Here is a 12,834-nt window from a genome sequence, read left to right as displayed (position 1 = left end):
GACACCACAGTCCCCCAGTTTCTTAATGAGAACAGGGTGAGAGACAGTGTCAAAAGCCTTCCGAAAGTCCAGAAAGACTATGTCCACTGCTACCCCTGCATCTAAGGATTTGGTGACCTGGTTGTAGAAGGCCACCAGGTTGGTCTGACAGGACCTGCCTCTAATGAACCCGTATTTGTTGCCCCTCAGCATAATCTCCCCTGCTGGTCCCTCGTGGACATGTGCCAGAATAATTCTCTCAAAAAGATTACCCAGGATAGAGGTAAAACTAACTGGCCTATAGTTCCCCGGGTCCTTCTTCCTCCCTTTTTTGAAGCTGGGAACCACATTGGTCCTCTGGCACCACACCAGAGCACCATGAGTGCTTGTAAAACCATGCCAGTGTCAAGTGAATCTGTAAACAAACAGCATAATATAGCAAGTAGATCTCACTTATATGCCAGAGAAAACTCAGTCTGTAGATTCGTGTGGTGGCCGGTATTCGCACTAAACACTTCTTCAGTAACTCCTAGTTTTACTTTAGGTAATTTTCTTAGGTTTGATATGTCCTGAATCCTTCATATTAAAGTTTTGGAACCATTCTTTTTACTTTTGCAGACAAAAAGATAGATTTAAATATGCTTTGACTCAGAAGAGCAAGGTTTCCTGAACCACATGAGTCACAAACCTATATAAGTAGAATGTACCAAGCCCCCACTTCTGCCTACGCTTTTGCTGGTTAACTAAACTAACCATTAAATCTAAATTCTATACCATTATAACTATAAGCAAGGAAGTTTCAATTGTAGTTTCTTACAGCTTACTTTGTGCTGGGTCATTTCATTTATGTGTTGTTCAGTAGTATATGGCAATAGAAGTTGAGTGAATCTTGTAAGAGAAAATTATGAAAGATAGCTCATGTAGTGGTAAATATCAATAACCAGGAAGAGCTACAGATGCTAGAAATTCTAGTGGGATTATCCAGAATGGTTTATACGCTCCCTGGTATTAGCTTTTGTGACTTTTTGCAATACAGTTTTTAAAAAATAATAATAAACTAGCCTGTCATTACAGCATTATCTCTTTGATTGAATTGTTCAGCATTAAGAGGAATCCCCTGTACTGTCCTTTTTTGTGCCAAATATCTGCTAACTATTGTTTGTTGGGGAGCGTTAATTAGTTCTCAAGAGAGAAATACTGCAGTGCTAAGACCTATTTTTGTAGAACACTAAAGTAATAAATTAATTCTGTCACATCGTTGTTAATCATAATGCTTCTTAAATGTAAGGGGCTGATAGGATTAGAGGTGAAATAGTGGGTTTCCCTTCCCCCGCCCCCCTTCCTCCGGTATAGCAAGGACTGCATTTACTTTCTGTGACTCATTCATTAGATGACTTTCTGGTAGGTCCTTTTCTCAAATCATGGTACCACTGTGGAACATGTTATTGTGACATAAAAAGCAGTAGTGTGAAGGAGGGAAATCTTTCTCCTCATGAGTTACAGAGCACTTTGTCATCTTTAGAGTATAGGTTGCCACCATCACCTTTTTTGGCAGTCTTATTAGAGCAGCCAAGGTTGAAAGGCATTTAATGTTTGGCTCTGCTAGGTGCTGTGGCCTCAATCAAGCAGAATATTTAAGTATGTGCTGAACCTTAAGCTCTGAATCATCAGGGCCTTTTCAAAGGAAGAAATGAAACTGCTTACCTAGATATGATATCCGGAGGTCACAGTTTATGCACATGAAAATGCTTGCTGAAAATTGGATGACAGAAGAAGACAAGTAATTCATGTGTCAGATGGGAAGAATGGTAGTGGGGCATTGGTAGATTGGGAACTGCCACTTAGGCTACATGAGGTGACAGCACTCAGTACCAGATGGTTGTTTTCATAGTTCTGTAACACACATCTTGTTTGACAGCGGACAAGTGTTAGTGGATGTCAGTATTTTTTAGGTTTTTCCTGGGGCTGCTAATTGGGCACTAAGCTTACGAGGAGAGAAGATCTGTGACCAAAGGGAGATAGGAAAGTGAGGCTGGGTGGTGGCTGCTGTCTTTTTTCATCTCTTCTCACTCATCAAAGCTGCTTTACTAGGTTTATTGAATCCTACTCCTTTTTTCCCCTAGGGTGGCAAAATACTGTATATCAGAAATAGTGATCTGAAAGGTTGCAACTTTCTAACACAAAGCTCAGAGATGTGTTCTGCAAAAGAACCAGGGACCCAGGCAGTACATATGCCTGGTTTGTCCTCGTGGCTCTGTTAAAGGAGTGAGGCTGCCCCAGCCCTCCTCATTTTCTTCTCACTGACCTGGCTGTGAGTTGGAGATCCTCATACTGCCACAAACTTACTATCTTTCTCGAGAATTTTGGAGCTCTGTTAAGCATCAGCCAAGGACAGTAGTGAAGAACTATCTCAGTTTGCTAGAACATATGGCATCCTGCGCACCTGTGACTCGGCATGATGGATTTTACCTGCTGTGCCTGTGGGTGAGAAACTGTGGGTTTGATTATAATATGCCTCTCCACGGTACCTGCTGCCTGCCCCTTCCTTTGTCCCCCGCTGCCTCTGCCTCCTACAGCCTCTGTCCTGCCCTGCTCCTCTCTCTCCTCCTGCTTGTTGCCATCCATCATAGATTCAACCCTATTCTGGCACAGGGCCCAGAGCACAGGGTAGCACTGGTCCCAGCCCACCCACGCAGCAGTAGTTTCAGTAGTGATGGCAGCTTGGCAGCTCTGTACTCAGGATGCCAGAGCACCTGTCGCTGCTGCTGCTGCTGAATGGCTGGGCTGGGGCCAGTGCTACCCAGTGCTCAATACCCTGTACCAGAATGGGGCTGAAGTCGTGACTGGTGGTAAGTGGAGGGGTGGTGGGGTGAGGGGGGAGAGCTGGGTTGCAGAGGTGGTGGGGGGGCAGGGTAAGCAGCTGCTGCAACTCTGACCCTGACCCTGTGTGAGGGCCAAATTCAGAGCCATAGCAGATGCCTGTCCAACCCCCTCTGCCATATACTCAAATCTAAGATAAGGGGCTTCTTTCCCCCTATCTTGCATGTCTTTACTGGAGAGAAACTATCTGCTTGTCTGCTTGGCACTTGGTGTATTCTGTTCATCTTTGAACAGATATAGTTCCTCTCTCAGGAGCTGAACTAGAAGTAGTTCCCTAAGGCGGGGCCATGGATAGATGGGGAGGGTCAGGGACTGAAGGGCTGGGGCCTCAGTTAACAGAAGCTAGGGCTTTCCCCTACTATAGAAGCCACTGCTGGGCTGGCTTCAGGGGGTACTCAGAGACCAAACAAACAGGTGCCCTCCTTGGGGGATCCATGACACTGCTTGTCAGCCCTAATTGACACCAGATACATCTGTTAATTTATGTACTTTTTAAAATTCATCCTCTGATTGGTGGAAAAATCCAATCAGTGTTTGCAAGGATTTATTATTCTCCCCTGTGCTTCCAGCAAAACATCTGGCAACAGATGCATCTAGTTGAGAGTGGGGTCTGGGGAGCATACCTGGAAGGAAGGAAATGCAAACTGTAGACTGACTGCTAGTTCATTCTCCATATAAATATTCTGGAACTGAGCACTACTTTCCTTGCTTACAATCAAAGAACTATAATTACAGATCTCATCATAGACAATATATTGGTCATGGCTGAACTTTACTGGTTGTGCTAGATCTACCTTTTCTATCAGGAGGCTGTACGGTCATGAATTTTACATCTGGAATAGCAAAACCTTGGTCTTGCAGAGCTGCTAAGGAGACAAGTGATCCCTGAAAATCAATATACATTAATTTTCAGCAAGTGGGGTTACTCAGCGGCAACCTTTTGGCAGTAAAATAAAACAAAAGCTTCCAGAAGTTTTGCTCTAAGCTTGGTCAGAGGCTGGTCTTTCTCAGATACTTTCCTGCTATCTGGGAGTTTGGAGCTCATCTAACTGCTGAAAACTGGATGGCAGAAGAAGAAAAGTAATTTGTGTGTCAGATGGGAAGGATGGTGGTGGGGATCAGGAGGTTGGGAGCTGCCAGTTAAGCTAGATGAGGTGACAGCACTCAGTACCAGATGGTTGTGCTCATAGTTCTATAACACACATCTTGTTTGACAGTGGACAAGTCTTACAACTTGGATCTCCTTAAGAAGGACCCATATTAATAAAAAGTACAAAGGACTCCACCATAGTCCAAGCCAAATGAAGGAGATTTCCCATTTGGGTGTCTTGCCAATGCATTTCACCCCTTCATGTATATGTCCAAGATATTTGTTACCTGCTTCAGTTCAAATAAACCAAACTCTCAGTTTCATAAGAGTGTACATGACAGCCATTTAAGCTATCTGCCCCGTAATGTAGGAGCAAAGAGTTCTCTCTTATTCTTAGAACTACAAGATTTTTAAAGTTTTCATCTTTAGTAGAGATCCAGTTCTTCCCGTTTAAACCTAGTACTTACAGGGCTTCCTTGCAAACCTGCTTTGATGCTGCCGCCTATAGCTAACGATAGAATATATTTCTGAACAGAAGAATGCCTGTCAACTTCAGCACCTTTCTTAAAACCATAGCTATATCACCCAAAATGGCCAGGGTGTTTTTTAACTGTTTGGCAGTATGGCACCGTAAAATAAGAAAGGATCCAGTTAGAACATTGAGAAAAAATGTATTTTTTTAATATGGGAAGCATTTACTGCTTAACATTCAAGTGCTCAGTATGCTAGAGCACTCTGTTCCACTTATCAGGCACTAATGGCTTGACATGAAAACTCTTAAGTGCTGTAAGTTAAATTACCATATACTCTCCAAGATGACTTATTTCTGTTCTTTGTGTCAATGTGGGCCTTATAGATAGCTTTCAAAGATTGTTTCATAATACAGTTCGTGGAAATAGTCTTTGAAAATTTAATATAACCACACTTACAAAGAATGCATGTTCTGTTTGATAGCTAAGTGTGGCAGTTTCATTTTATTTTGTTGGGTTGGGATACAAGTTCAGCTTTTTCTACTAATCAAGTGTTATCAAGCATGATCTTAGTGGTATCAGATGGAAACGATGCAGTTTGGGACAGTTTCTACTGGTTTTTGTATTTCCTTCTCACACAGTAGTTATCTTCATCTGTTGTATCTCTTGGTTTCTTTAGATTATAAACTGTTCAGAAGAGGCATTGTCTTTTATTTCTTTTAAATGTTTAGGACCTAAACATTGACAATAGGACCCTGACCTTGATTGAGTCCTTGAGGCACATCAATACTAGAGTAATAATGATAATATTTTACATAACAAAGTGGTATTCCTTAAAATGTCTTGCCAGTTTTCCTTTAAATACATAGATAACATCGTTTAATAGTATTCTCAAAACTTTCTAAAATGCATTAGATCTTTTACCTGTTCAACATTTCATTATGAAAGAGTTTGAAAAATTCCTCTTACTTTTTATTGTATGTGTTTTCAATATAGTAACCTGGTACTTTCAACTTGAACTTGTCTGGTTTTTTTATATAACTTTTTGAAACCGTCTAACCAGTTTGTTTTGAAATTGCAGTTTATCTCTGTTAGAAGAATTTGACTGCAGCTGTAATGAATTGGAATCCCTGCCTTCTACCATTGGCTACCTTCACAGTTTGCGAACGTTAGCTGTGGATGAGAATTTTCTGACTGAATTGCCCAGAGAAGTGAGGAACTGATTCTTTTTATAAATTATGAAGTGTCTTACATAAAGTACCTAATCTTTCAGTCTTAGGTCACACAAACTTCCACTGAAGATATGCCAGATATAGGAAGCTTCACGTGACTGCAGAATGGGGTGTTAATGTTATAGATGGAGGAACAGATCCTACTTGCTTTACTCACTAGTGTATTTAAACCTAATGATACTATATCTGCAAGTAAGGCAAACTTGATTTAACCCTGTGTACGTTTCTTTTGCCTTACCAATAAGTGCTTTATTTTCAACTAAATATTGGATTCTTTATTTTCTGCTTGTGTCATCATAATAAAAACAAAACTCATAACTGTTAGAAAATATCACCTCACCAGCACAAATTAGTTGTAGAAGTAGTTTTTAGGCCAAATTCTGTGATACACAACCCCATTATAGTCAGTGGGGACCCGGTCTGTCTTGTCACCTCTCATTATCATAGCTCCTTTCTTAACAGAAAATACACAGGATACCTCTCCATTAAATTGTGTTTGTCATTTTACATTGTAAATTGAGGGCTTATGCTTTTGACTTTGACAATCAAGGAGAATGTAAAACAGGGAGACTAGAATTGGAAATGAGTATTTAATTAATGTATGCATATTATAATAATAGAAAGTATATCAGTCAAGCTGTATGAAAAAACGTGATGTGTATCCATTCACCTTAATGTAGCAGCAAAGTACTGACAGCAAACAGGTTTAATTATAACACAAAAAGTTGTTTATGGAGTTGTTAAAGGGTAACGCATCTGATCCTGCTCTGATTGAAGTCAGTTGGGCCCAAACTTTTTTCTTAGAGAGATGCACTGTAAGTGGTAATTATCTTAATTTATTTTAAAGATGTAGTTAGGCCATGTAACCTTTAAAGAAGAATAATTGATGAGGACCATTTGCCATTTGAGTATTCTAACTTCTTGTTTTTCATGTTTATAGATTGGAAGCTGTAAAAATGTAACTGTTATGTCTCTGCGCTCTAACAAGCTCGAATTCCTTCCTGATGAGATTGGTCAGATGCAGAAACTGAGAGTGTTAAATTTAAGTGATAACAGGTACATTTTGTGTAATTAAATTATTCTGCCCTAGAAGCTGTTTGCTAAATGAAGATTTTAAGCTATTCATGGCTTATAGATATGGAAGTATTTTTCTTTCATGTACAGGGGCAAGTTTTGGTTCCATTGAAGTCTGTAGAAAAATTTTAGCGTACTCAATATTTAGTCCTCATCTTGGATGGTAAAATCCTTATCCACTGGTATGATGTGAAACTGCCCACTCGTGTGCATGATAAAATTACTTTAAGAACCTTATGTAAGCTTTATGATACTATGTTATTCCTTTCATTAAGATGATCACATCCTGATGTATGGGAGACCAAGGGTGAAATCCTGATTCCATTGAACAAAAGTCCCGATGACTTCAGCGGAATCATGTTTTCACTGAAAAGTCCAATCCTTTTCCCCTTATTCATACAACTGTTCCTATTGAAATAAACTGAGCTGCTTTCATAAGAACAAGATTTAAGTTTAGAATGATTTGCCCCTTCTCCGTCCCACGCACACGTTAGGAAAAAGTTTTATCTATAAAATTCACATGCCCCAAAAGACATTAACTTTAGAGCTTTATTAAATAGTGTGGTAAATGGTACATGAAAGAATATTGTCACTGATAATCCTTTCCTGAAAATACTCAGTATTTTTGGAAGGCTTCACACTTCCAAAGCATAAGGGGCCGTTAACTGAAATTAGTTTTCCAATTAAAGAAATAATGAAATTACAGAAAAATATCCTTTAGTACATTTAACAAGTATCTACTTGCTTCCATTGGAGCATTTCTGTATTTTAGTTAGATGTCATGGAGTCTGATTTTGGCTTGACATCCGCCTATATCACAAGTCATTTCCCTGAAGTCAAGTGAGTTACACCAGTGTTAAACTGGTGTAAAAGCAGAATCAAGCTGATGGAAAGATGGCAGAAGCACTTCAGATGAAACAGAAGCTTAGCCAAACCTTACATTTTTTTTCAGGATCTAAAAGACTTTTGTACTATTTGTGTGTTCTTTTAAAAAAATAATTTTCACACTTTGATTACTGTGGATATCAGCTGTGACTAAAAGTAGAATTACCACAAATCCATGAAGAATGTTTTACCTCCAGCCTGGGATAAAGCTGAAATTATTGAAAAATCCTGGTTCTACATATTTCTAGTCTGAAGTGTTAGGATAAATGTCAAATAAACATCTTCCTGTTTGGATGCTTTTAACTGAAATTCAGTTGTCAAGGTTTTCCCCATCAGTAACCATAAATTACACAAAATATTAATCATGTGTAAAAGTTGCTTTTGGCATCATTCCATTATCTTGAGAACAAATGGCACGTGCTTAGTTTCAGATTTTTCTTGCAGAAGACCTAAAAACCAACATCCTTTTTCTACAACTTACCCTAAACAGACCTGATGAGGAATTAATTTGTGTAGTATTTCTGATACTAATTCTTATTAACAGCACAATTGTTTTCATTATATATGGTACATTATTATATGCGTGTACATCTAAAGCTATGATAATTTCTTTGGTGCCAGCATGGAGACCTGCAGATCTCAGCTGCTACTTCATCTAGCGCATAGAAATCAAAGATGGGAAAAGCCCATTAGAAAATTAAAGCATTCTTAGTCAAGATTGTTTCTTATTGCATATTTTCTTTTTCTGTCAAGTATTTTCCAGTTATACAAGTGTTTTCCATTTATGGACAGGAGCAAGACAGTAACAGTGATTTATATCCATAACCAGGAGTGTGCCAGTAAACAATATTTTGTTGACGATAAAGAAAAATGTCAATGATTATCTTCTTCAGCTTTTCCTCTATGCATCTGTTATTGTTGTCAGTCTGTTTAGAGTTATACTGACGTCTGTGGACAGAAGTGTCACAAACATCAGTCATCTCTTTTCTGTGAGCTTGACTGCTGACACCCTTCTTTTGTCAACACCACACAACTAAATGCCCAGTAATTTTCATGTTGTGTTTTAGGTGTGTCAGTCATTACACAGGTGTTTATTTTGAATGTCACCAAAATTAAGTAGAGATGTTTATAAATTCAGAAAGTGTTCCCAGTATGTATTAGGAGCTCAGCGCGCACACACTGCTTTAGCTGATATTCAGTATAGATTTTTCCAGGTCTTCAAGGTTAGTCTTCTTGGGAAAGAGGTACAAGCAGACTTTTGAAAACCTTCTGTAGAGTTTGTGTTGTTTTTTTATTGAGAACATAACAATGTGCTTTAGTACTGAGCATGCAATATTCAGTGAGTGGTTCTGCTGAACATAAGAAAAATGACTCGTCAGGAAAGGAAAATATATGTCCATGATTTTAAAATAAACTGCCAACATGAACATTTCCTTCAGCACCTACAAAGACTTTCCCTATCCTTATCATCATTTAATATCATTTATATTTTAGAATGCCTAATGATATTTTCTGTAACTTTGAGGACAAAAGCAGTGTCAGAATTTATTCTAAATTTTTAGTTTGTTAAATGCATGGAATTAATTACTTCAGGGATTATTAATGGGATACCCTGGTTTAAACCAGGGTATCCGACAGAACTGGTCAAGTCACTAGTATCAAAAGTGGTTGGATTGACTGATTAACTTCACACTGAACAGTCAATAACAGAGACAAGTGGAAACATTAATGACAATCCTAGCAGAGAGGCAATGAGTCTGTAGGTCATACTTCCACATCATGGAAGAGGCATAGAAGGTAGTCTGTGAGTAAATGAGACTTCAATAAAGTGACTAAAGCCAAAAGAGGTATTGCTGGTTTCAGGGAATCAGATGCCTATTACTGAGCTTTGAAAGCATTCTGGATTTTAGAATAACTTTACAGTTAGCACATCTGGGAATTCTGAAAATTACTCCAGACTAGATTTATAGACATGCCTAGAATCACCAGAATGAACTGACTCATATAGCAGAAAAGATCATAGGATCATAGGTAAGTATGTATGGCTGGAAGGGATTTCACAAGGTCATCTAGTCCAGCCCCCTGCTCAAGGCAGAATCATTCCTGACTAAACCATCCCAGCCACATACCTGTTTGACTGTTTTTGAAAACCTCCAACGATGGAGATTCCACAATTTTTCTAGGTAGTCTGTTCCGATGCTTGACCATCCTCATAGGCAGAATGTTCCTCCTAATCTTCAGCCTAAATTTCCCCTGCTGAAAATGGGTAGTACTTAACTGTAGCTAACATAACCTCACCAGTGCTCATTTAAACATAGGCAAATTAGATATTACTTAGCTGTTACAGTGCAGTACTCCACAAATTACAAGCAGAATGTATTCTAGGATTAAAGAAAAGGAACTGATCCAAAGTCTTTATCCCAATTTGGCATAAGCCCCTAATTTATAACGTATGTTAACAAATGGTATTGTCTGTTATTGACAGTTTGAGACTTAGGGGTATAATTAGAAATCCTTTTTGTTGATTTTGTTTTTGTTTTTTCTCCCAAGAAACTACAGGGGAAATTTTGGTTTTCCTTTATTTTCTGGAATTCAAGAAAACATTTTATGGGTGGAAATTAAGCATTATACAAGGGAACATATTGTTCCCTTTTTGACATGGGTATTTGCAATTTACTGTAAATAGCGATTTTACTAAATAATCAGTCAAGGATTAAGGCAATAGCATGCTATCAAAATATTGCTTCATGATTAACATTGTATGCCAGATAAATAGTTTTACTATGCCTACTTATATCTATTTTGATTTTGTATATATAGATATAAAAATGAATGCAGATTATCTTTGTGGCACTGACGGTTCATTCATCCTTTGCGGGTGAAGATGACCACATCCAGTGGGGCGGGGAGGGAGAAGTGAGAAAAATGGGAAAGAAACAGGGAGGGAGAAAAGAGGGAAGGAGAAAAGAAAGGAAAAAGAAGAGAAGAGAGAGAGGCAAGAGAAAGGCGGGGGATGGAGGCTAGGTCACGTGGGTACATAGGTGATTTATAAGCCCGATCTTTGCCTTGAACAATCTGCTACAGCAGGGGCAGGAAAGCAATGAGGACTCAGTACGTGAGGTTTTCACTTTCCTGGCCATGTGTTTCTTCATTGCTTCTGCTGTGTGTTGCTGTTCAAAGACCAGTACTCTATTCAGAACAGACAGTTGTGAGTGATTTGCTCCCATGGCTCTGGCATGATGCCAAAACCCTTTAGGGACACCTTTAGGGTGTCTTCGTACCACTTCTTTGGTACACTATGAGAGTGTACTCCATTTGACAGTTCGCCCTAGAAGACATTCTTCAGCAGGTGAGTGTCAGGCATTCTTGAAAGGTAGCCAGCCCATCTTAGCTGTGCCAGTTTCAGTAGATTGTGAATACTGGGGAGAGTTGATCTTCTGAGCAGCTCAGTGTCCGGAATCTTGTCCTGCCACTTGATCTTTAGTATCTTTCACAGGCAGCACAGGTGGAAGTGGTTTAGTTTCTTGACATGATGCTGGTAGATGATCCTGGTTTTGCAGCCATAAAGGAGGGTCAGGAGAATTATGGCTTTATATACCTTCAGTTTTGTCGACATTCCAATGCCTCTGTGATCCCAGACCGACTTACGGAGTCTGCCAAAGGCTTAGTCTTCATTGACTTTGTCACCGATGTGGACAGCACAGGAGAGCATGCTGCCTAGGTAGACAAACTTGTCAACTATCGATAGATGTGTGGTTCCTGGGGTGTTGTGCTAGGCACAGGTTGAAACATCACTTCGGTCTTCTTCATGCTAATAGTGAGTCTGAAGTTGTAGGCTGATGGGAATAGATCCATGGACTGTTGCATGTAAGCCTGTGAGCTTGTGTATAACACACACAGTCGTCAGTGAAGAGGAAGTTGTGAAGTGTGGCTGTCTGGACTTAGGAGCTCTCATGGAGCCTGTGCAGGTTGAAGATGTCTCTGTCAGAATGGTACTTGATCCCCATACCAAGGTCATCATCTTGGAAGGCATCCGACAGCATGGTAGAAAATACCATGCTGAAGAGGGTAGGTGTGAGCACACAGCCTTGCTTGATGCCATTTTTAACTAGAAAGGGATCAGAGCATTTGCCATTTGCACGGACACATGCCATTGTGGAACTGTTGAACCATATTGATGAATTTTTTGGGGCATCCGTACTTCTTCATGATTTCCCAGAGGCCTTCGTGGTTCACCATGTCGAAGGTTTTGGTTAGATCAATGAATGTGAGGAGAAGGTCGACGTTCTGTACCTGGCAGTTTTCTTGAAGCTGCCGAGCCGCAAACACCATATCAGTGGTTCCGTGTCCTTTTCTGGAGCTGCATTGGCTCTCACGCAGTAGGTCGTTTTGATAGTTGGTGAGCCGGTTGAGGAGGACTCTTATGAGTATCTTACTGGCAGCTGAGAGGAGGGAGATGTCCCTGTGGTTGTCACAGAGTTGGCAATTTCCCTTCCTCTTGTACAGGTGGACAATGGAGGCATCCTTGAATTCTTAAGGAACTACCTCCTGCACCTGCATACTGCAGAAGATCTTAGTTTCTCCATGAGGTCATGACCATTTGATTTGTAGACCTCTGCTGGCATCACATTGACTCCAGGAGCTTTGCCACTAGACATTTGTTGTATGGCCTTTTGGACTTCCACAATTGTGGGCGGAATGTCAAGTGAGGTGTTGACAGAGATTTGAGGCAGCTTGCGAATGACATTCATGTTGACAGAGGAGGTCTGACTGAGGACAGTGCTGAAGTGTTCTGCCCATCCCTGGAGGATCTGGGCCTTGTCAGTTAGCAGTGTGGTCTCATTGGCGGACAGCAGAGGGGAGGATCCATAGACAGCCTTTTAGGCATCAAAGAACTTCTTCACATTGTTTCGGTCAGGATAATGCTGGATCTTGTCTGTTTTGTTCTTCAACCATGTGTCCTGCATCCCTTGCAACTTGCGTTGAATGGTTTTCTGTATCGAGCTGTAGGCATGTTGTGCTGACATGGACTTATCATAAAGGTAGGCTCTGTGGAGATATTGTTTCTCTTCCAGCACCCGCTGTATCTCTTCATCATTTTCATTGAACCAGTCTTGGTGTTTGCAGACACTTGGTCCCAGGGTCTCAAGAGCTGCAGAGTGTAAGCTTCACAAAGCTTCCAGTTGGCTTCTATGGAGCCAGAATAGAGTGGTGTAGCATGAAG

At 40.2% G+C, this 12,834-nt stretch overlaps 1 protein-coding gene across 3 annotated transcripts in view; it reads left to right on the top strand.

Moving 5' to 3' along the window:
• The window catches only part of LRRC7 (leucine rich repeat containing 7), a 290,296-nt gene that overhangs the window by 170,366 nt on the left and 107,096 nt on the right, over positions 1–12,834 (top strand). For all 3 annotated transcript variants that reach the window (XM_019528410.1, XM_019528409.1, XM_019528408.1), the window contains exons 10-11: positions 5,501–5,630; positions 6,592–6,707. In XM_019528410.1, the coding sequence (XP_019383955.1) occupies positions 5,501–5,630; positions 6,592–6,707 (246 nt within the window). The remainder of the gene's footprint in view (positions 1–5,500; positions 5,631–6,591; positions 6,708–12,834) is intronic.

This window comes from Gavialis gangeticus, unplaced genomic scaffold (genome assembly GCF_001723915.1).
Source record: "Gavialis gangeticus isolate Ggan-Ray unplaced genomic scaffold, GavGan_comp1, whole genome shotgun sequence".
NCBI classification, from domain to species: Eukaryota; Metazoa; Chordata; order Crocodylia; family Gavialidae; genus Gavialis; species Gavialis gangeticus.
This window is presented reverse-complemented; position numbering and strand designations above follow the sequence as displayed.